Below are 24,730 nucleotides of genomic sequence, written 5' to 3' on the forward strand. Positions count from 1 at the left end.
GTGGTGATATGAATGAATGTGATTTTTTGACACTGTGTCAACATTGGAAAGACCTGCATAACTCAGTGAAACCAACATTTTCTAAATTGCCAGTGCAGGGCTTCCCTGGTGGCGCAGTGGTTAAGAATCTGCCTGCCAATGCAGTGGACAAAGGTTCGAGCCCTGGTCTGGGAAGATCCCACATGCCACGGAGCAACTAAGCCCGTGCGCCACAACTACTGAGCCTGCGCTCTAGAGCCCATGAGCCACAACTACTGAGCCTGCATGCCTTAGAGCCCATGCTCCGCAACAAGAGAAGCCACCACAATGAGAAGCCCGCACACCACAATGAAGAGTAGCCCCCGCTCGCAGCAACCAGAGAAAGCCCGCACACAGCAATGAAGATCCAACGCAGCCAAAAATAAATAAATAAATAAATTTATTTTAAAAAAAAACCTCTTCAGCAAAAATAAATAAATTGCCAGTGCATGATGTTATAAAATCACATGGAAATCCCTGTACAAGAAAACAGAGAGGAATGTTTATGACCTTGGCATATGGAAGACCTTATTAAACAAAAATCAAAAGCCAAAAGCCAAAAAACAAAAGAAAAATCTGACCTTGAAATTTAAAACTTCTACTCAGTAAGATACCATAAAGTTAAAAGGCAAGAGATTGACTGAGAGAAAATATTTGCAATATATATAAAATAAAGGACTAATATTTTTCTTTATTTATCCTGGATAAGAAAAAGACAAACAATATAGAAAAACAGGTAAAGGATATGAGTAGGCACATCACAGAAAAAATACAAATTGCCAATAAACATACGAATGGATGTTCAAGTTCCCTCTTAATCAGAGTACTACAAATAAGCAATGAGATTCTATTTTCTACCTATCATATTGGCAAAATTTAAAGTTTGATAATATTCAGTGTTGGGAAGAGTAAAAAGAATTGAGACCTCTTACACCCTGCTGGGGGGAGCATAGACTAGTACAGCCACGTTGAAGGGGCATTTGGTAATATCTACTAAGATTACAAATGCATATAGTTTACAATACCACTCCTAGGTATATACCTTAGAGCAGATGTTCAGATGTTCTCAAAAGGTGGTCCACAGATACCTGGAAGCTCCCAAGATCCTTTCAGGCGGTCTATGAGATTCAAAACTATTTTCATAAAAGTATTAAAATGTATTTGCCTTTTTTACTGTGTTGACATTTGCACTGATGGTGCAAAAGCAAAGGTGGGTAAAAGGCAGTGGCACCAAACTGTACTAGTAGTCACTGTATTTTTTCACCACTGCACACTTAAGAATGTCCTTGATGAAGCAGTAAAAATTATTAAATCTCCATTGCTGAGTACATGGCTTTCTAATATTTTACCATGGCTATTCAGACTTGGGTTCTTGGCAGGCATTTTCTCAAAATGGACAAAGTGAGCCTGTCGCTTCAAGAAAAACAGCTGACAATATCCAGTGCTGATAAAATCTGAGCTTTCGAGCAAAAATTAGAACTTTGGAAAACTTGCACCTCCACCATAGGTTTGGCAGCTTTCCAATACTTAAAGATTTCTGATGAGAGCAGTGGTGATATGAATGAATGTGATTTTTTGACACTGTGTCAACATTGGAAAGACCTGCATAACTCAGTGAAACCAACATTTTCTAAATTGCCAGTGCAGGGCTTCCCTGGTGGCGCAGTGGTTAAGAATCTGCCTGCCAATGCAGTGGACAAAGGTTCGAGCCCTGGTCTGGGAAGATCCCACATGCCACGGAGCAACTAAGCCCGTGCGCCACAACTACTGAGCCTGCGCTCTAGAGCCCATGAGCCACAACTACTGAGCCTGCATGCCTTAGAGCCCATGCTCCGCAACAAGAGAAGCCACCACAATGAGAAGCCCGCACACCACAATGAAGAGTAGCCCCCGCTCGCAGCAACCAGAGAAAGCCCGCACACAGCAATGAAGATCCAACGCAGCCAAAAATAAATAAATAAATAAATTTATTTTAAAAAAAAACCTCTTCAGCAAAAATAAATAAATTGCCAGTGCATGATGTTATAAAATCATGCACCCGATAAAAGATCTATTAAAGTACAGGGTAGACTAATGGATTTTAATGCAACAAAATATGACAAGTTGACTGATATGGTTTCAAAATCCACATTAAAGTAATCTTTAAAAAAGTAATCTTTAAGAAACTACCACTTGTTGAGGATTGATGTAGTATTAAAGAATATCCACAATTATCTGAAAAGGCTATTAAAATACTGCTTGTTTTTCTAATTACATCTGTGTGATATACTTCAACCAAAACATCATATCATAATAGATCAAATACAGAAGCAGATATGAGAATCCAGATGTTTCATATTAACCCTATTAAAGAGACTTGCAAAAAATGTAGCACAATTTTACTGTTCTAATTTTTTCTTTGCTTTGGCAAAGTTATTTTTCATCTAAAAATATTTATGCTAACATGTAGTGGGCTTATTGCTGTTATTTTTAATGAAAAATTTTAAATTCTCACTATTAATTTCTAATACATTGAATAGTGATAGATATAAACCCACATAAATTCTCTTAGGAGTGAAAGGGGTCCTGACATCAAAAAGTTTGAGAACCACTTCCCGAGAGAAACTCTAACAAAAAAGTCATGTCAGGAATGTTCATAGCAGGACTGCTTGTAAAAGCAAAAAAACTGGAAAAATCTAGTAGTCTATCGATAAGGAATGGTTAAATAAACCATTTAGTAGCCATTCTATGGCATATTATGCCACATTTTTTTAAAGTGAAGTAAATCTTGATGTAGTGAAATTAAAATGTTTCCAAAACATTTAATGAAAAACTTTCAGGATATGTACAGTATGGTATACTTTTTGTAGAAATAAAGACACGACACATTTTCTTAAAGGAAAAAAAAAAAGCTGGAAGGCTACCAGGATACATACCAAACTGTTGACCTTTGGGAAGGGGAAGAGGACTAGGATTGTGGGTAATGGCCAACGTGTACTTTAGCACTATCCTTGTATAATGTTTTGAGGGGTTTTTTCCCCCCAAGGAAAATGTACTAGTGTAATTAAAAATAATTGGGGAAAAGGAATAAAGCAACGAGGTCAGGTCCATTGACACTGAGAAAGAAAGGGCACTGGCTCTGAATCCAGGCTGAGAGGGCCAGTGTATTTGCTGCAGTGCTGCTGGAGCTGATGAGTCTAGGAAGAAGCGACGAGGGGTGAAATCAGGCGACGGAGGGAATGGATGGCTCAAACGGTGGTGACCGCCTGGATGGCGGAACTTTCTCTGAGTCAGGCACCTCCTGCTCCCTTCCTGGGATTAATTCAAAGGCCTTCACCGCCACACAGCCCAGCCTCTCCTGCTCCCAGCGTCACAAACCTCTCCCTGTTGCCAGCAAATTCCTGCCCCATTCCGGGTCCCCGACCCCCACTCCCCGGGCCACATCAGAGGAAGAGCTCCGGGATGGCGGTAGTGGAAGGAGCCCTGCAGGCTAAGGCATGGCCCCGCTAAGGGCTAGACAAGGAGACTACAGCCAGAGTCGCGGCGGCACACCCGGAGACACTCTAAGACGCCGAAGCGTGACAGGGCCTCGGGTGATGGGGTGGGGGTGGGGGATTAGAGGGTAGCTAGGTTGCGGGGTGCAGGCAGTTACCAAACAAGTCGAAGGAGCTCCGAGGCAACCCCGCCGACTCTTCCAAGTGCCGTAAGGAAGGCTTTGCTTTCGAAAGCAGCGCCACAGGGTCCCCATTGGTCTTCCATTCCAGCCAACCAGCAGGTCTCCCTATGGCCCACCCCCTCGATTAAGAAGCCAATCAGAGGAGAGTATGTGCTTCCCGTTCCGTAAGACCAATTAAAAGTTTGCTCATTTCTGACTGACGTTGTGGGTAGCCAACCAGAAGAGCCGAGGCCTGGTAAGTCGGCTTCCTATTTCAGTCGCCGTCTCGATCTACGTCACTGACCTTGTCCCGTCCCTACCTGTAATCTAAGGTTTGGATCTGGGAGAAATAACCGAAAAGGAGATCCAAGCTGGAGGAATCGTGGCCCAAGAGGCAAAGTGATATCTCCCCGAGTTTCCAAGGAGATTGGCCCTGAGGTCAGATGAGCCTGTGGTTGAGCTGTCAGTGCTGCTCTGGGATTGGCCTCAACGAGTGCCAACCTGAGAAAAGTATCGGTCATGAGAGCGCCTCAGATATGTTGCTTTGCCACTAGGCTAGTTGTTTCATTTTCCCTCACATTTAGGTGGGAAGAAGGCTCGGAACATCCTGGGCCTTTAATTGAGATTACTGGTTTTTCTATAGCGAGGAGTGTAGGGATACTCAATTAGCAGTAATAAATACTGCTTCTAGAACAACTAAAATGAAATGTGTGGAGAAATTTTTGAAAACCTGATAGTGGTATCATTACAACTAAATATGCCAGAAAATGCAGATTAAAACTAAGAAATACCACTTCCACCAACTAGTTTGGATAATTATGAATTGTTTAATATTTTTCCACTGTGGGCAAAAAAACTATTTGTAGGGAAACAGGAATTTCTCCACTTTTGGGAAGAAACAAATTCTCATTTGCTGTAAGTGGGAATCTAAACGGCACTTTTTAAGAAAGTAGCTTAGTAGTACCTATCAAAATCTAAAATGCACACATCCTTTGACCCAAGAATTCCTTCTCTCAAAATCTATCCTACAGAAACACTTAAAACACACGAGCAAGCTTATATGCAGCGTTACTTATAATAGTGGCTGATTGGAGACAAATTTCCACCAATAAGCGAATCATTAAATGATGATACAACTACACTATGAAATGTTATTTTTAAATGAGGTAAATTTCCATGTACTAATGTGAGAGGAAGTCCACACTATATTACAAAGTGATAAAGTTGCAAAATAGTACATAAAATATCCCATTTTGTTTTCAAAAAACTATTTACAAGTGTGTGGGTATTTGATGATTGTATATGTGTGTATGAATATACATATATATTCATATACATATACTTGTGCATAGAAAAATGTCTAGGAAGACACATACCAAATTAAGTTATTCTTGAGGAATGGGAATAGAGTTAGGGAATAAGGAGAAATCTCACTTTCTACATATTTATGTTTTGTTTCAATTTTGTCAACTAGCATTAATTACTTTTGAACTTTATCACGATAAACCATTTTAACAAAATAGGCACTTTTATAATCAGATCAAGTTATAATTTATAATATTGTAATTTTTTGTAATCAGGTAAGTTATAATTTTGTAATCAGATCAAGTTATAATTTATATATTTTAAATCAGATCAAGTTATAATTTATATATTTTGTAATCAGATCAAGTTATAATTTATATATTTTAAATAAGAGTAATTACATATAGTTATGAGGTGACTATTTCATTTAAAAATTTCGGCTAGGGACTTCCCTGGTGGTCCAGTGGTTAAGACTCCGCCCTTCTACTGCAGGGGATGCAGGTTCGATCCCTGGTTGGGGAACTAAGATCCTGCATGCTGTGTGGCCAAAAAATATTTTTTTTTAAATTTTTTAAAAAATAAAAAATTTCAGCTAGAAGACCTATGATAAAATTAGGGCAGCTGTAAATCAAATCACCACTGAGATTCAATGGGGGTACTCATGATTTGACACAACAGGATATAGGCAAACAAAATCTAATCAGGATAAGAGAAGAGTCATTCATTTCTGGGAGAGAAAGCTAACTGCACTAAGCAAACTCCATCACACAGGGAAATTGTGCTTTCACCTTTTTGGTGGCATCACCTCCAGGGTTTCTCAACTCCTTGGCAAGGGTTAGAAATCATAAGCATTAGAGATTTAAGATACCTCAGATATCATTTAGTCAAATCCCCTCACTTTAAATCTGAGAAAACAGGCCCAGAGTGGTGAAGCAATTTGCCTAAGGTGCTATAGCCAGCTAATGGCATAGCCAGCTCCAGAAGCCAGGTTTCTATTCCAGGCCTATTACTCTTTCTACTACTTTTCAGATTTTCCTGAGTCTTTATTCTGATGACATATTAGGGAATATTTTTTAAGTCTTATGAATATTAGACATCCCTATATTTAAATTTTAGAAAATGCATAATAAAAAAGTATATCCCTCTACTAGCACAGATGATCAAAAGTTGACTGTATCTGGATGAAATAAATTATTGGTATAATAAATAATATTTTCTTGAAAAGTAATGCATAAATTTCTGTGAATCTAACTATTTTACTGTTCACTTAAGAACTACTGTTTTATCCAATTTCTGATTGTTCTTCAATTGGCAGTGCCTCTTAATCATTTACCTTCAGTTTCTCTATATTAAGTAGTTGTTGATCTATATACAAACACTTAAAACCACCATAGGAAGCACCTATATAAAGAAACCCTGTCATGATTTAAAGAATCCTTTATTCTGTATAATGTGAATAATTACCCCCATTTTGTCTGTTTTGTAAGGAATGACTTTTCTGTTCTCAATAGCAGAGACAGACAGACAGATAGACAGATAGACAGACAGGAGGGAGAGAGAAAATAAAAGTAAAATAGGGAACAATTTTTTTTTGTACGAGGCAAAAAAACAGATAAGAAGAATGAGGGGTGGTGGGTGGTCGGGAAGGGAGTGGCAGAGAACCACAAGCTAAATTAGTCACAAAGTGTTTACATTTTAAAAGTAAACTTGAACACTGCGAAGTATAAATGGACTAACAACCACCTAAACTTCAGGCTATAATTAAAGTGGTGTCCAGTTTTAGACTCTATGACTTAGGGACATATGAGGACCTTGGAGAGATTTCAGAATAATAAAGATAAAAGGGTTAAAAATGAGTGAAGTGAGGAAAACTTAGAACTGTTATTGTGTCTAAGAAGAGAAGACCAGAGGTGACTCAACAGTCCTCAAGGATGGGAAGAAATATCCATTTCAGTGAGCAGCTGGTCTGCATTTCCAAAGCAAAAATGTAATTTTACTTAAATTATTACAGCGTGTCTTTGAAGATGGAAGTGTCTTAAATAGGACACCTCATCCAACAAAAACTCCAGAGAAGCCTGAATGCTGTCCACCTCTCCCACCATTTACTAGCTCAACTCATCTCAAAGAATGGTTCAAAGGGTGGATAAGGCATCTGTGGAATGTGAGGATTTAGACTTCTTTTGGTTGTAGCTACTATGTTCAAAAATTTTTGTTAGCCTCTGTCCCCCAGGTCCCAGTGAAAGGTTGAGCTGCTTTCTGTGCTATGGATAAAGGGGATTAATTAGTAGTAAATACCTAGATGCATGCATAAACTTGAATTCCTTATAAAAGTATGCTTCTCCTTCTCAGTGTTGATGGGATTGGATTTGGGGTTCTTTCAGGACCCAGTTACATTTGACTACAAAGAGGGAATTTACCTGATATTAAAAAAGTTTGGACAACTAACTAGATGTGTCTGGACCTCTTATTTTGTCTCTAGCATTTTTTGTCTTGTTTAGATATCTCCTGAACTAAAGTATAAGAAGTATAAGGTCTTTGAAGAAAGAGAATGTAATCATTTTATTTTACCTCAAGCACCCCGCCCCATCACAGCCCAGCTTAATATTTTATTTTACAGCTGCTTTTTCTAGTTATTCTCTATTCATTCTCCAACACTGCTGCCTGTGAAGGTTGCATTTCTCTTATTACTCTTCCTTTCTCTTATCTCACAGAAACAGCTATTCTTCCCTATCCCCTCAGATATCTTTAGTCATCTAATTCCTGAACTACCAAAACCTCTTAACTTCTTCAATTCAGCCCCCACTCTTCTACTTGGACCCAAATACCATTGTTAAGTCATCTTAATTCATAATGTTTTGACCACATCACTTTCTATACCTTCTTTCCACGCTCAACTACATGATTAAAACAACCTTTGACTCCCCAAATGCCAAGATTCCCACCTAACCTCTCATCCCAAACCTTTCCCAAAACCCACTTTGTGTATGAAGCCATTTCAGAACCCACTGGTCAAGTGAAAATATCCATCCATCAAAAATTCTCAGAGTTCACTCACCTTTCTGCCTGCATCAAATCTATGTGAAAGAAAAACATCTCAATTGAGGTAAAAAGCCTATGAAAGAAATAGTGTTTGTAAGGGGTGTGAGGGTGTGTCGGAGGATGAGCGTATGCACAAACGTGTTTATGTACACAGATAGCATATACATATACACACACACAATAAATATATTTTGCCCAAATTAGCACACACCCACAAGCTTAAAAACCAAATCTGCTAAATCTGACCCAAACCACAGTTACTGAGACCTATGGCTACTTCCTGCAAGCAGATGCATTACCTCTGTGACAAAGTCAATTGCGTGTTGCAAGAAAGATAGGTAAATACTGCTACAGGAAGCTAGGATTCTGCTTTTTTAAAAATTTAAATGTAAAAATTACTTATCACTTCAGGACATTGACCATGTTGTATAATTTCTGCACAATACCCAGAATATCCTAGAAACTAAAAAGTACTAAATTTACAACTTAAGCAGGAAAACAGAGGCTTGCTTCACAGTGGTTTAATATGAACAGAGTTGAATATGACATTGTCTGACAGAAGAATGAACATTTTGCTGAATAAAAGCCCCGAGTCAGGATATATACACAGCAGAAATGGGGCCTCAGGCTCTCAGCACTTGTGCACAATGAAAGGAGGAATCTTTTTTTAAAAAAAAGTCAATAACAGAAGATACAAATGAAAAAGGCAGCAACAACACCAACACTGGGAAGGTGGGAAAGTGAGCAGAGCCCCACTCTAGGGGCTGCTCAGCCCCTGGCACAGGCCCGGCAGCTGAAGAGCTGATCTGTGTCAGGGAACTTCAACATTTAGATGGACTCCAAACCCCATATCAAAATTCAATCCTAATCTCTCCGATCAGGGTCTTCTCAGAATCAGTAATCCTTTCCCTCAAGACCCTATATAAAGAATTCCAGTCCTTCCATGATAGGGTGTCTAAGCAAAGAGCCCCCACTTTTGACCTGACACCAGAGTTAACCTGCTCCCATCCCACCACTTGGGACAGATATCGGGCCCCAGCAAACAAACCACTACATCCCAGACAGAAGCCCAGGAAAGTCGCCAGCCTCAAGAAGCTGCCTCAGACTCTAAGTTTTAGGAAATCTATACCCAGCTGCTAACCCTAGCTCAGCTTCCGGGGAGAATGCTGGGGTTCCATGGGAAACCAGTGCAGGCAGTTCAATAACCCTGTGACCAAGCTGGGGAGGGCAGCGACAACTCTTGCCCCTAAGCCCCATCAATAGCTCAAAGTGCTTAGGAGAAGTCACAGACTGTGTGGTTTGTTCATGTGTTTTCTGTCTTGTGGCAGCACTAAATGGGATGGGGGGAAGGGAGAACGGAAGGAAGAGAGTGGTACCTCCCTACCACCGGGAGGTACCTAGAAAATGATCCACTCCCACCCTTCAGGGAGTTACCTGGGAGTGGTGAGTTTCCCCTAGCCCTCAAGCCTCCAAATCTGCAAAGCTAACCCATAAAAGAAGCAAGGGCTTGGGGAGGGAGAACTGCCAGCCCAGCCCATTCTGACTCACCTGCTGGTGAGCGAGGACAGGCAGCCAGAGCCGGGAGCCACAAAGGAAAGGGGCTAGGCAACAGGAGCTCCCCGACTGCCCTATGGCTTTCTTCTGACTCTGAAGTAGCCATGATGATGGGCCCAGAAAACTCACACACCTTGCTCCACACAACAGACTGCTTAGACTCTAGAATTACTGCCATGAAAAGCAACAAGGGAGAGAGAAAGTACAACAAAAGAAACTCTTGAAAAAACTGGGAACAGGCCTAGAGGAAACGAGAGCTTTTCAGTCTCTGCCACCTTCCCCACAAGGAAAAAAGTTCATGCAGGTAGGAAAGGCAGGGTCTTTCCCTGCTCAGTGTTCCTGGTTAAACCTAAGAGTAAGAAAAATCCCCTGGACTTGCAGCATCAGTATGTACCCAAGTGCCCCACCAGCACAAGACCCGCCCCCCACAAGGTTAGCCTTCTGGCATGGGTAAATGCCCAAGAAATTGCCTTCCAGTCCAATCCCCCCACCCACCCCCCAACCCCAAGCAAAGGGCATCTGCCTGTGGTTTCCCACCTCTCCTCAGAGGAGAGGATCCTAGCAGAGTGCCCATGGTATAGTCAGGTACCAAGGAACACAATGCCAGACAGTCTATCAGGCCAGGGGATGGAGAGCCAACTTCAGATCAAAGAGAGAGAGAGAGGCTTAGTGTAAAAACCAATGTCATTTCAGCAGGAAAGTAGAGGGCAAGTGGTGAGAGGGGCTCCTACTGGCGCACCTTCCCAGGGACGTAGTTCCTGTCAATTGCCTCCTCCTGCAGGAACATGTGTAGGCAGCGTTCGTTCTGAGCCAGTGGGTGCCCAGCAATTCTATAAAGAGACCAATATGGTTATCAGTAGTATCTGGGATCAGAGAGAATTCGTAGAGGGATAGGGCTGTGGATGTGGACAGGGGAAGAAGGGCAAAGTCAGCCCTGAAGTTCAAGCAAGTAGAGGACAGCAGCAGGGTATCACTTCAACCCTAATATTGCAGAAGGGAAGGGGATAGAGGTGTAAGGTGGGGGAAATCCCTAGACACATCCAACATGCAGCGCTTTCTCAGGCCCTGAGGTACAGGATCGGAATTCTGCTCAAAGGAATGGAGTTTTACTGTCCAGTGAGTCCAGCACACAATCGGCACCACATCATATTACCCATTACAAAAGAGGAAAGAGACGAAAAACATAGAAAGACCAAAATGGCAAAAGTAGCAAAAGGAATTCCCAGGAACTTGGCTTACTTGTTAATAAACTGTTCGAGGCCCTGCCTCCTTTCTTCAATAAAGGACTCCTCAAAGATCCCTTCATCTCCTCGAAAAGGGAGCTGCCGCTTCAAGGCTTTCCCAGGCAGTGGTGGTACTACAATCTGTAGGCAGACGCAAAATATCAGTCACACGGGAGAGGAGAGAGACGGAATAAGGTGGTAAAGCACTGTACACTTCATTTCCTATTAGGCATAGGGTCCATCCTATGCCATAGTTCAGCAACTTGCAAGAACTGAGGTCATAAGAACAGTCAGGGGGTGGCTCAGGTCAAAAATTAATCCAGCTCTGTTTCTGTGGGAGGACAGGTTTACCATCTCAAAAGAAAGGAAGTAAACTTCAAATATTCTTCACTTTCTTTGACAGTCCACTACCATCCCAAAATTTAGCTACACTTTCCATTTTTATCACCTAAAGGAATTAAGTTGTATGACTTTTCTAGCCACTAAGTCAACTAATAGTTTTTCTTCACAATTTCTCCTGAACTTACCACTTTCATGTTTCAAAGGGTATCACCCAGATCCAATATATTGGGATTTTGTAGACAGAGTGTGTTCACCCTCTCTGTTGCCTTCCAGATTTTATAAACCTATGCAGATCTCCTCTCTCAAGGGTGCCACACAGGAAACGGGGCCATACCTTACTATCTCGCTCCAGCTCATTTTTTAGCCACTCAAAGTCACTGTAGCGCCGTCGTACACAGGACTCTTTCAGCTTGAAGATAGGCAGGTTTGTCTACAGGGAAGAAAGAATGTGAGAGAAGAGAGATGGTAAGAAATGTCAGCCTGTGATGGCCACCTATCACAACCACTTGGACAGGTCTTAAGAAAGAAACAGCTCCTATGGACCATGTTCCTAGAACCCTTTCAAAACACCACCGGGTGAATACCAATCCTTACCACATCCAGCCTTGTCACAGGTGGTGATTAGAAGTCCCTTGCTGCTTAGAATTTATCCTACAAATAGACTTGAAGTTGTACATAAATATGTATGTACAAGGGTTTTCACTGAATTTTCTCATTTGTAATAATAATAAATGTCCATCAATAGATAACTGGTTAAATAAATTATGGTACACTTGTACAGTGGAATACAACTATGAAAAGAATGCAAAAGATATATATGTCCCAGTATGGAAAGATATTAAGCATTAAAATCAAGGCACACAACAGTATATACAGCCTGCCTCTATTTGTTTTTAAAAGGGATATGTATACGTGTATATATTTATATTTATGAATTAAATATTTATGAAAAGATACTGATAACAATGATTGACTTTGGAGAATAAGACTAGACAACTGGAATGGGTAGGCCACATTTTTCATTGTGCAATTTGAATTTATCATATGCATGCATTACATTTTCAGTTGAAAAGTGAATTTAAGTTCCCTGGAAAGAACAAGAGATAAGCACCTCCAAAGTATGCTTTCCTCTGCTTTTCCTATCCAAATCCTCTCCATTCTACAAGCCCAGCTCAAGTCCCACTTCATCCAGGAAATCTGTCCTGACAACACCAGCTTAATTTATTGGTCTCCCTCTCCTCTGAACTCCTATGACACACAGACTTTAGTACTGCCTGACACACCACTGTTTTAAGCATTATGTTAGTCTTGCTACCTAACTAAATTATAACTTCATTGAAATTGGGAGCCATGACTACTGCTGCATCTCCTTAAATGCAGATTATGCAAGTTACTCAGTAAACACTCAATTGATTAATAGTGGCCCTATGTATCTGTTTACCCTCTCCTTATCCAGAAAGTGCAGCAGAAATAGCACTTACATTAAGTTGGCTTATCATAGCTTGCTCCCTGATATAAATCGGCTTATTCCCACATCTTAATCACTGAGAATTTTCCCAAGGCTCCAATGGCAACAGGAACCTCCGACAAACAAAAAGCCCTGATCCTCACTCCTATCTACAAGTTCTAAGTAGAAATGGCCAGACAAATGTATTAATACTGACTATATTTCCCACCAGTCAATTCAAATCAGCAGATGGAAAAAAAAAAGGAGCTAGTTTCTCTCCTTTCTCCACAGCTAACTCAGAGCAGGTAAAGAGCATTGGAGCTATGCTAGAGCTTCACACATTCCTCACTATGTCATGCTTTGTAGTCCTCAAGTCTGGAAACTGTCTTTTCAGGATCTAGCTCTAGGTATAGGGCGTCAAAAGCCAAATAACTGGACAACTTACATTAGTTACAACTCTACTCAGGATCAAGGTCCCAGGAATGTCAATGGGTTGAAGTGGAGTGAGATATACATAAAGTAATATCTTATTACCTAAACTATTTTTTAGAAGAATAAATAAGAAAATGGAAACAGCGGTTTCTTCAGTAAGGGGAGCCTCTGGAAGGCAGAGGCAGAGAAGGAGACTTCATTTTTACAGTACAGTTGACACTTGAACAACACGGGTTTGAACCGCATAGGTCCACTTATACACAGATTTTTTTCAATAACTACAGTATATCATTTTTGTACCTTTTGAATTTTGTACCATGTGCATGTATTACCTATTCACAATAAGCCATTATAGAGAACATTCTCAGAATCCTGCACAAAATATATATGTGTATCAAATCATCACATTCTACACCTCAAACCTACAGTTATCTGTCAATTATATCTCAATAAAGCTGGGAGTAAAAATAATCATTCAAGAAAAAAAGCCCTTCAGTATCATGAGATTCCAGGTTTCCACCAGAGTTCATTACAAATACTGTGATCCCCAAACAGTAGAACCTTAACCAGTAGGCCTTTACAGAAGCCAACAGAAGGATCTAAGAAAAGAAAAAAAGTGCTGAGTAGATTCTTCCAAGACGCAGCGAAACCACCCACTGCCATTTTGTGAACTTCCTCCTTTGACTTACAAAAATGCTATTCTTTCCCCACCCCCACAGGATGGTGACAGTATTGGCCTTTCATCTCAGCACCTAGCCATCTAAGGAAGGGGATACTATGTACTAGGATACTCTCTCAGCTCCAACCTACAAATTATATGAGGGAGACACAATTGTGTAGTACAGCATATAGAGTCCTTTGGCTCTGATCAACACAAAATCAAGGTAAAGGGAGAAAGAAGCAAAGTTCAAGTCCACAGGACAACTGACATTTGAAAAGTTCCATACATATCTTGTTAAGCCACCAGAATATCTCTCCAGACTCCTTATTTCTTGGGGTGGGTATTCCTTCCCTGAGCTATTATACAAAGAAACAAGTCAGTGCCATCTGCTTCTACCATACACAATGCTTAACTCCCAAAGCCCATTCTCTTGAGTCTCATGCTCCCTATAATGCCTACCGTGATCAGTCACTTAAATTAGCAATTTCAAACCAAATGATTTCACCAATTTTCCCCAAAACAGAGTTCAACAAAAATATTAAAAGCCTATATGGCCATACAAAATTAATATAAATACAAATTAACTCAAACCCACAGAATTAGGAACTGCCATCAACCCTATCATCAATCACTATACAATTAGTAACTGTGGAAAAGACTGATGAAAATCTTAGTGGGTAAAAAAAAAATCTTGCACACTAAAGTTTTGCAACTAAGTATTGCCAAAGAGACTAAAGTGTAGTGGAAAGAGTATGGTGGGCTTTGGAGTCAGACGGACCTGGGTTCAAATCTCAGCCCTGCCACTTATTAGCTATGTGTACTTGGGCAAATTACTTAAACTGCATTCTTCCTCAGTTTTCTATCTGTAAAATGGTGTTTTTGTAAGGATTTAGAAACTAAAACCTAGTTCAGTGCCTGGCACACAGTAGGCACTAGATGAACAGTTCCTGTTTTATTAGAATGCCTTTAGTAGAGAACAATTCCATTCATAATCCCTATAGCTCTTGGGTAATACATCAAGACAGTGTCTCCAAAACCCCACAGCAGAGAGTTCTTACACTGAACAAGTTATGCCCAGGATTCCTCAGGTAATTAAGTTCTCTGCCATTAACAGTTCCCAGCTTTTATCATCTTTTGAGGGCTCTAATGTCCATTCTTCCCCAAAGAGATGATTTCAAACAGTTCTTATACAGACAAGTTTTTCTCATTTTTTTCTATTCGCGTTTCTTTCTTCAGTTTGGACTTTGCCAAACTTGGAATTTGGAGATCATCGCTTCTTAATTAGGTTTCAAAGCCCAGGTGGGAGAGCACACTCTCTCATTCAATTCATTCATTCAAAAATAAAAACACATACACTCTTTTAGGTCTTCAAATGCTGTTTGAGCAGCATGCTGTCCATAGAGAATATTCTGGCCCTCTAGTCTGAGAAGAAAACATAAGGAAAATTAGGAAATGGCTCTCAAACTTTTTTGCCTGTAACCACTTCAATGGGGCCAAAGAAACTGCAAACCATGTACTCTGCACATTCCATCCTTGCATCGTGGACTAAGAACTAGAGAATAAAGTCCTCTGTAATGCACACTGGAAGAAACCACTCCTGGGGCAGTCCTGAAATGTCATATATTAAAGTTAACTACAGACTAGGGACTAATATAATGAATCCAAAAGGTTAATCTAGGGCAGAAAAGGCAAATGGCCATTCATATACAGAAATGCCAAGTGAGAGCCAGTAAATATTGAAATAAATATTCTGGATACTTCAAATCCAAAGGGCCAGCCCAGGATGAGGGCAGCGACTGACAATCCGCCAATCCGAGTGCAAGGTCAGGTTTTCCAGTGAGCATGTAGTACCTGAGAAAACTTAAGCATTAAACACTTCTCTCCTTCAGATGTTAATTCTACACAAGTCTGGGAAGCACTCAGTCTCAAGGAGACTCCCCTTATTTCTGCTCCACCAAGCCCACTGTCCTGTCTCCCGTTCCTGGAATCTCTCTTCCCTTTAATCTAGGCTTTGCTCAACTCCATCATCCACGGAGACCTCATTAAGAAGAAGCTCCTCTGGGCCTTCCTGTCCCCCTTCTTCAGACTGACTTCCCACAACCTAGTTTAGTTATGGGACCACGCAGCATATCGCCTTGGCTCTCCATCCCCCGGCCCTCTTCCACTCCTCCTTCCCTCCTTCTGTCGCTACAGTCCTGATTCCTATTTCCTGGGATTCCTCACTCTAAAGCTCTCCATCCTTCCCCACCGTCTCCAGCCATGCTTCACTTCTGGCTCATGGGTACTTGTTTTCCCTCACGCCGGTCCGATGTCCCCCCTCAGGAGTTTTCTGTATCCTCGGGCCACAACCGAGTGGGCAGACCTCTCTGCAAACCTATTAAGCCCCTAACCCCCAAATGACCCCTCCAGCGTCTTCTCCACCGTTGGCCGTCCCTATGGCAGCCTCACCCCCCCGCCCACCCCCGCCCTCCCCGCCCAGCCGCCCGGTCCTCCCTCAGCTGTCTCCCTCACCCCGTGACTCACCCGCATGCGAACCTCATAGGTGGTGAAGCGCGCGCGGCCCACGCCCACCGTCTGTGGGTTAAAGATGTCGATCTCCAGGAAGTTACTTGGCGGCCCATAAGCGTCAGTCAGGTCCTGCGGCTTCGAGTTAAGGCGCCGAGTGTCAGCTACCGCGGTGTCCGACATCTTTCCGAAGGAGAGACCGGGACCGGGGAAGGGGGGATGGGGGACAGAAGCCGAAGGCAGGAGCGCGCACAGCCCCTCCCGCTTGCAAAATAACCAGCCAACCCACAGACTGCGGCGCCGCGCACGCGCGCCCACGCACGCACGCACGCACGCGCACGCCGCCGCGGCCCGGGGCCCGGCACCCTGAATAGCGGCGAAGCGGACGGCTGCAAGTCCTGTGCCGAGGAGGTGTCATTCAGACTTCCGGGCAGTGTTTGTGGCCGCCCCGGAACCTGCGTCTCCAAAACGCACCCCCAGTATCCTAGGAAGCACTACAGGGGAGGTCCGCCAATCGCTGCTCCTCAAGCCAAGAAATTGTCTTATACTGTGCATCAATCAGCAGTGGGCACTGCCCCGCAAGCTAGGATCGTACAGTGATAGGCCGAAGCCCCGTGACCTGAATAAGTCCTGGTTTTGCGCGAAAATAGAAGGGTCGTTTCCCGACGGTGGGGTTTCAACAATGGTACTAAGCACCTAAAACGCAGCCCGGCCACTTGTGCCACTAATAGTTTCAATTCATTTCACACACAATTGAGCACTCAGTGAGCGCTACTTACGGTGCCAGGAAAGCAGCGAGGATGGGGTATGCCAAGATGATTTCTCATTCTCACTTTTCAGGAAAATTTGGGCATATCTTCATCCTCCACTTGTTGCCACATAAAAGCTAATTTCAGGTGTACTCGGATATTACATTTCTCAGCAAACTGAGGGCAGTTATTTCAACACCTTCTATCGCTACTCTGCGAAACTCCAAATTTGGCATTGCTCTGAGGTTGCTTACAGCCCATAATGGAGATAGAATATGTGTCTACATGAGAATATCTATAGAAATACTAATATTTGTATGACTAATTTACACATGGCCCACATGAAGAGGGTAGTGCCCACAGTAAAGGTGGTGATTTTAGGTCATCCTTTCTCCTCCTTGCACCAGCCCTCTTCTGCTCAAAAAGTTTCCCATATCATCGATGCCTGAAATTCTTTCAATGGAGTACAAGGCCCTATAATTTCCCAGTTAAGTTATTTAATTCAATTTAAGTGATATCTCCTAAGCAACTACTTATGCGTCAGGCACCATGCTAAACACTAAAGACCTAGAGTTCAATAAGAGAGTCCCCGCCCTCAAGGAGTTAACGTTCTAGAAAAGGAGACGAGTAAATAAACTAATATAATGTGACAAATACAAAATAAGTGAATATTCCAAGCAGCACATAGGACATGAGTAACTGGAGGAATTAAGGAAGGCTTCCTGCAGGAGGAAACATCTGAGTTTGACATACATGAAAAGACAAACAGGAATGGAAATGGGGAAAGGTAATTTCTTGCAGAGGGAATAGCATATGCAAAGTCGTCCAGATAAGAAACAGCATGATATTTTTAGGCAATTATCACCAATTCAGGTTGTGTAGTGGAAGTGCTTAGAGAGGTAGCCTGGCTGGGGATGGGCAGATGAGGATGATCCTTCTATATTAAGCAAAGGATCTTTGGTTTTATGATGTAGACAATAAGAAGCCACTGAAGGATCTTCAACACACACACACACACACACACACACACACACACACAAAGGCATGATCAGATTTGTGTTTTAGAAGGATTATTTTTCAGGAAACATGGAAGATGTATCTGAATTGAGTGTGACCAATTATGAGTATCTATTGCTACAGTAGTACTTGGAATCATATGATGGTGGTGGGAATGGAGAAAAGGGCAGAGAGAAGGCTGAGACTGAGGAAATAAAATAGATAGGAGTTGTATCTGATAGATATGGTGGTAGTATAGTGTAGGGCTTAAATGTGTGAGCTATGGACTTAGGCTGCCTGGGTTTAGATCATTGCTTCCTAGATGTATAACCTTGAGCGTGTTATCCAACAAGTTTTCCTCCTCTGTAAAATGGAAATAAGACTAAAAGCTACCCCTGGGGCTTTTGTGAGAATTCAATGAAATAAAATATATGCAAATAGTAAGTCCTCAGTAACTATTAGCTATTATTACTATTTGTTGGGAGAGAGAGAAAATAGATAAAATGACTCCTAGGTTTCTGAGGTAGGTAACTATGTGGATTGCTGATACCACCATTCGAAATTGGAATTACAGAAAGAAGAGTGAGCTTGGGAGGGAAGACAGTGAGTTCAATGTAGATAAATTTGGGGTGTCTGTAGGACATCCAAATGTCCAGGAGGCAGCTGGAAATACTGGCCTGGAGCTCGAGGGTGTGACTAGAATTAGAGATTTGGGAATTATTAGTATACAGTGTAGAAAGAAAAATGTGAAGAGGCAAGGACAGAATGTTTAAAAATTGATGAAGGCATGCAATGTTGATGAGAGTGTAAATCTGTACAATCTTTCTGGGAGGCTAATTGGCAGTATGTATTTAAAAAAAAAACAAACATTTGACCTCAGGAAACGTAATACTGGTTGTCTCTGGAGAGCAGAACTGGAGAACGGGAGTCAGGGACAGCAGGGAGAGTTGTTTTTCATTTTCATTTCATTTATGTTTAAGTGCTTTTGTATTGTAAAAATATTTTAAATGGGAATTTCCTGGCGGTCCAGTGGTTAGGACTCAACTCTTTCACTGCCGGGGCCCGGGTTCAATCCCTGATGGGGGAACTGAGATCCTGCAATCCATGGGGTGCCGCCAAAAAAAAATTAATGTTATTTATCAAAACTTTTGGCTCAAAATTTTCACCTCGATCATAAAACTCAGTGTCTTGTGTAAATGGCCAAATTCAGGGTTCTCCTATGTATCCATGTAAAATAATGTTCTTATATTTGTTGATATGGAATGATGCCCATGAAAAAAGTGAAAAAAAGCTGGTAAAAAAATACTGTAGACCATGGCGGTCAGGAAGAACAAGCGCCTTACAAAAGGCAGCAAAAAAGGAGCCAAGAAGAAAGTACCATGATTGAAGCTCACGTTGACGTCAAGACTACCGATGGTTATTTGCTTCATCTATTCTTTGTGGGTTTTACTAAAAAACACAACAATCAGATTCGGAAGACCTCTTATGCCCAGCACCAGCAGGTCCACCAAATTTGGAAGAAGATGCTGGAAATCATGACCCAAGAGGTGCAGACAAGTGACTTGAAAGAGGTGGTCAATAAATTGATTCCAGACAGCATTGGAAAAGACACAGAAAAGTCTTGCCAATCTATTTATCCGCTCCATGGTGTCTTTGTTAGAAAAGTAAAAATGCTGAACAAGCCCAAGTTTGAATTGGGAAAATTCATAGAGCAACATGGTGAAGGTAGTAGTTCTGGGACTACCCTGGTGGCACAGTGGTTAAGAATCTGCCTGCCAATGCAGGGGACATGGGTTCGATCCTTGGTCCGGGAAGATCCCACATGCTGCGGAGTAACTAAGCCCGTGCGCCACAACTACTGAGCCTGCGCTCTAGAGCCTGTGAGCCACAACTACTGAGCCCACGTGCCTAGAGCTCGTGCTCCACAACGAAGAGTAGCCCCCCACTCTCCGCAACTAGAGAAAGCCCGCGCGCAGTAACAAAGACCCAACACAGCCAAAAATAAATTAATAAATTAATTAATTAATTAATTTTTAAAAGGGGAAAAAAAGGTAGTAGTTCTGGAAAAGCTACTGGGGATGAGACAGGTGCTAAAGTTGAATGAGTTGATGGATATTAGCTGCCAGTCCAAGAATCTGTTTAAAATTCAGACTTTTGGGATTCCCTGGTGGCGCAGTGATTGAGAGTCCGCCTGCCGATGCAGGGGACGCGGGTTCGTGCCCCGGTCCGGGAGGGTCCCACATGCCGTGGAGCGGCTGGGCCCGTGGGCCATGGCCGCTGAGCCTGTGCGTCCGGAGCCTGTGCTCCGCAGCGGAAGAGGCCACAACAGTGAGAGGCCCATGTACCACAAAAAAAAAAAAAAAAAAAAAAAAAAAATCAGACTTTTAACCGTGACAAATAAAAGATCTTATTTGTGAAAAAAATATTGTAATATACCATTTGTATTACTGTATATGATATATATAATAATTTTTAAAGACTAGAAGGATATAAATTAAAATGTTAGTGGTAGTTACCTCTGTGCGGTGGTGGGGTTTCAGTTTTATGTTTTTATTTATAATTTTCTAAAGGACCTGATTTTTAACAATAAGCATGTACTTTTTTTTTTTTTTTTTTTTTTTTTTTTTGGTACGAGGGCCTCTCACTGTCGTGGCCTCTCCCGTTGCGGAGCACAGGCTCCGGACGCGCAGGTCCAGTGGCCATGGCTCACGGGCCCAGCTGCTCCGCAGCATGTGGGATCCTCCCGGACCGGGGCACGAACCCGTGTCCCCTGCATCGGCAGGCGGACTCTCAACCACTGCACCACCAGGGAAGCCCAATGTACCTTTTTTTTAATTAGAAAAAATGAAACTATTTCCATCTGGGAAAAAAATTAAAGGACAGGTACAGGAAGAGAAGCTTGTGAAGGAAACCCAGGAAGGAATTTTCGGAGAGGTAGAAAGAGAACCAGGAGACAATAGTGATCTGAAGGGGAGGGATAAAAAATGTTTCCGAAAGGAAAGTAGGTGGTTAACAGTGTTTAATACAGTAGAATGGTCAAATAAAACCTGGGAAATGTACACTCAATTTGACAATTACCTAAAGTTGAGAGGTTTGGTAGAGCACTGGGAGTAGAACCCAGATTGCAGCAGATTAAGAATTGAATCAGAGGTGAAGTGGAAACATTTAGTACAGACTATTCTTTAAAGAAGCTTGCCCAAGATTTGAGGAATGTGGTAGCTAGAGAGCAATGCATTGACAAAGAAGGATTTGTTTGTTTGTTTGTTTAAAGAGAAAGCAGGCTTGAATATGTTTAACGACTGGGGTGGGGGGGAAGAATTTCATAGAAAGAGAGAAGTTGAATATACAGGTAAGTAATAGGAAAAGGCTTAAAATCAAATAGCCCTTGGAGAATTGCGAAAGTTAAATTCACAATGAGGTGTAAATACACAGTCTTTTTTTTTTTTTAAGAGAAAGATTTGATAGGGTGGAGAGGAGAGTAGCAGGGTACTGGGCTAATTAAATCTTTTGCAGTAATAATGCAATTGACAGCTGTTATCAGCTGGCTCCCATACACACACACACACACACACACACACACACACTGGAGAGGAGAGTAGCAGGGTACTGGGCTAATTAAATCTTTTGCAGTAATAATGCAATTGACAGCTGTTATCAGCTGGCTCCCATACACACACACACACACACACACACACACACACACACACACAGAGAATAGAATAGAATAGCCAAGGCAAATCTCTTGGCAAACAGGTGACATCAGAGCATGATGAGAGAGCAATGCGCATTTTCCTCTCATTGGATTTCTTTGACTATGTTCATTCTTTGCCAAAAGGAGTCCAGAGTTGGGAGGGGAATGAGAGAGAGAGATTTAGGATCCTCAAATTGGAAGGAATCTCATTAGTTCATCCTCCTGCCCACAGGCAATACTGGACCTTAATCAAACATACATCTATCCATCTTTCTGCCTTTAAATTTTTCCCAAAGGAGATTGCACAATCTCCGAATCAGTCATACACAATCATACTGACAAGAACTTCTTTCTAGTCTCTATTCAGACTGTCCTGAGGAATTGGCACATCAAGAGCCCCTATAATTTGGGGTGTTTGTGTTCTTGGGAGCAGGGGTCTGGAACTGCAGGGAGGGAGTAGGGGGAGGGTCTTAGTGTAAAAGAGGTAGTGCAGAGAGGAAATCCAGAGAGCAGGGCTCATGACATACAGGCTACTCCAGGGAATGTTGATCCAGAGTTTACCTGCCTTTCTATGGAGCCCAGCTCTCTTTCTGCACACATCCATCCAACTGCCTACTACTAGTAGTGACTTCTCCTCTTGAAGTTCCTTTAACCCTAATTTCACCTGGCGCCTCCCTAGGGATCATCTCTACTTTAACTAAATTCCTTCTGAAAGTTGGATGAAATGTTGATGAAACATTTCCAATGTTGATGAAAAGTCCTTTAAATACTCAACTTGTCTACTTAAGTTGGTGACTGTATTTACTAAAGTATCTCTCAATCGCCTAGGGGTGAGGGCAATTGAGGAAAAGTGGTGTGGCCTAAGTGTGTGAGTATCTATGCATGTTTATCAGGTGTTGCTAAAGACCTAACCCTTTAGCTGACAAGAGTTTGGCCTCCAGCTTCCATACAGGTGTTTGTTAATTATATAATGAATCATCTAGCAACAATAAGACCTGGAAAGATGATAATGTTCCAATTAGCCAGCTTTCTTCCCTTAATAAAAGCTAACATTTATTGAACACTTACTATCTGTCAGGCACTCTTTTAATCACTGTATGTATTTTAACTCAGTTAATCCTCAGAACAATCCTATGACATATGTGCTATTTTTTTTTTTTTTTTTTTTTTTGCGGTACGCGGGCCTCTCACTGTTGTGGACTCTCCCGTTGCAGAGCACAGGCTCCGGACACGCAGGCTCAGCGGCCATGGCTCACGGGCCCAGCCACTCTGCAGCATGTGGGATCTTCCCAGACCGGGGCAAGAACCCGTGTCCCCTGCATCGGCAGGCGGACTCTCAACCACTGCGCCACCAGGGAAGCCCCATAGGTGCTATTTTTATAGCTGCATTTTACTAATGAGGCACAGACAGATTAAGCAATTTGCCCAAAATAACACAGCTAATAAGTGGTAAAGTCAGGATTTGAACCCAGCCAGTCTGGTTTTGGAGCCCAGGTTTTCAACCTGCCTCCCAGAGAAGATCCTTTTAGCCCATACAGGGCTAAAAAGGAGTCATCATAAAGGGAGAAAGATGGAAAAAGAATTAGGAAAGGAAAAAGGAGAGAAATAATGACCAAAAAAATTGTTTAAGGGGTAGAATGTCACTAACAACAGATTAGTAACATTCTGGTGTAAGTTGCCTGCTCCTGCCTAGATGTTCTTCATCTGGCCTTTAATCTGAAACTTTTTGTATTGAATTCTATCTTCTTAATACCTATGATAACTTCAAACCTATTTAATTTCTGCCCATCCTTCAAAGCCCAGTGCAGGTCCCACCTCCTCCATAAAGCCTCCATATTCATCCAGTGTACAGTAATCTGTACTTTTGAAATTTTTTACAGACTTCTTGTCTGTAGTGTTCATCTGGCTCTGACTCACATTTTTAATTAGTCTTGTGTACATTTATGTCACATGTTACCAACCATACCGTAAACTCCCTAAGGGAAGAGACTATGACTTTTATTTCTCTTGCATCGTGTATCCCCCATAATGCCTAGCATGGTGTATTGCAAATAATAGGCACTCAGCAAATATTTGTTAGTTGACTAATTGATTGGGAAAGGTCAGAGACTACATCAAATCTTGGTTAACCCCTGAGTCATTAGTGAAGAACTATGCACTCAATGTGTACTCAATAAACATTAATGATGACTACAAAATCATTCAAAGAGTTTTTATAGAGCTTCTACAGTGTATAGAGAATGGTGTGTGGGGATAGAAATTAAATAGAGGACACAGCTTCTACCTTTGAATACCTTAGTTTAGTCTTGTCTTACTACTTCAATGCACACTATCTCCTTTCTCTGAATTCCTGCTGCATTTGAAGTCAGGACTAGCTATCACTCAGTTGTTGTCTCCCCCGATTCGATTGCAAGCTGCTTGAAGGAAATGGATAACACTGTGCTGGGACCATAATGGAATCACAGAATTAGAAAGGACTTTAGAGATTTCCCTATTGTCAAACTTCCCATCCAACGCAAAAATCCCTTTTGCAACAGCCCTGATTCAGCTCTTATTTAATTATACACTTCCAGTATCAAGAATTAATCAATATAGGAAGCATAGGAGGAGGAATAGGTTCAGGAGCTACATAATGAGTTGGATTCTGACTACGTGCAGTTTACTGTGATTGTTAGACAATGAAGTGGAGAAAAACAGCTGAAATTCAAGTCTCAATCTCAGGAGAGATGTCAGGACTGAAGATAGAGACTTGGAGTCTTGGGTATGGAAGTAGTAGTTGAAACACTAAGGTTAAGACTACTAAGGACAAGAGAACAAAGCAACCAAGGACAAAATCTCTGAGAAATCCTCTACTTGGAAAATGAGAGGAGAAATCAATGAGGTGAGAGAACTGAAAGATGAAGAAGAGAGTTTTAAGGAGACTGGTCACCAGAGTCAATGGAGGATGGATCAATGAAGTTAGAAAGGATAAGACTGAGATAAGGTTATTTGATCTGGTGATTAAGAAGCCACACATTGATGACCTTGAAGAGAGAGGTCTCAGTGAAGTAGGGTCTATTTTGACTTACTCTTGTTACCTATAATGCCTAGTTCAATGCCTGGTTCAATACATATTTGTTGAATAACTGAATAAA

The 24,730-nt window shown here is 41.7% G+C and overlaps 1 protein-coding gene across 2 annotated transcripts; it reads right to left on the reverse strand.

The window, feature by feature from the left end:
- Positions 1–8,502: 8,502 nt before the first annotated feature.
- On the reverse strand, positions 8,503–16,475 carry SNX12 (sorting nexin 12). Of its 2 annotated transcripts, none has more exons than XM_007114455.3 (4): positions 16,191–16,475; positions 11,450–11,545; positions 10,790–10,914; positions 8,503–10,380 (listed from the first exon to the last, which is right to left on the reverse strand). In XM_007114455.3, the coding sequence occupies exons 1-4, from the start codon at positions 16,341–16,343 to the stop codon at positions 10,278–10,280; spliced, it is 477 nt and encodes a 158-aa protein (XP_007114517.1). In that variant the 5' UTR covers positions 16,344–16,475; the 3' UTR covers positions 8,503–10,277. The 2 variants fall into 2 exon arrangements, with proteins under 2 accessions (XP_007114517.1, XP_007114516.1); XM_007114454.3 differs by having other exon boundaries at positions 16,179–16,474.
- Positions 16,476–24,730: the final 8,255 nt, after the last annotated feature.

This window comes from Physeter macrocephalus, chromosome 21 (assembly GCF_002837175.3).
Source record: "Physeter macrocephalus isolate SW-GA chromosome 21, ASM283717v5, whole genome shotgun sequence".
Taxonomy (NCBI): Eukaryota; Metazoa; Chordata; class Mammalia; order Artiodactyla; family Physeteridae; genus Physeter; species Physeter macrocephalus.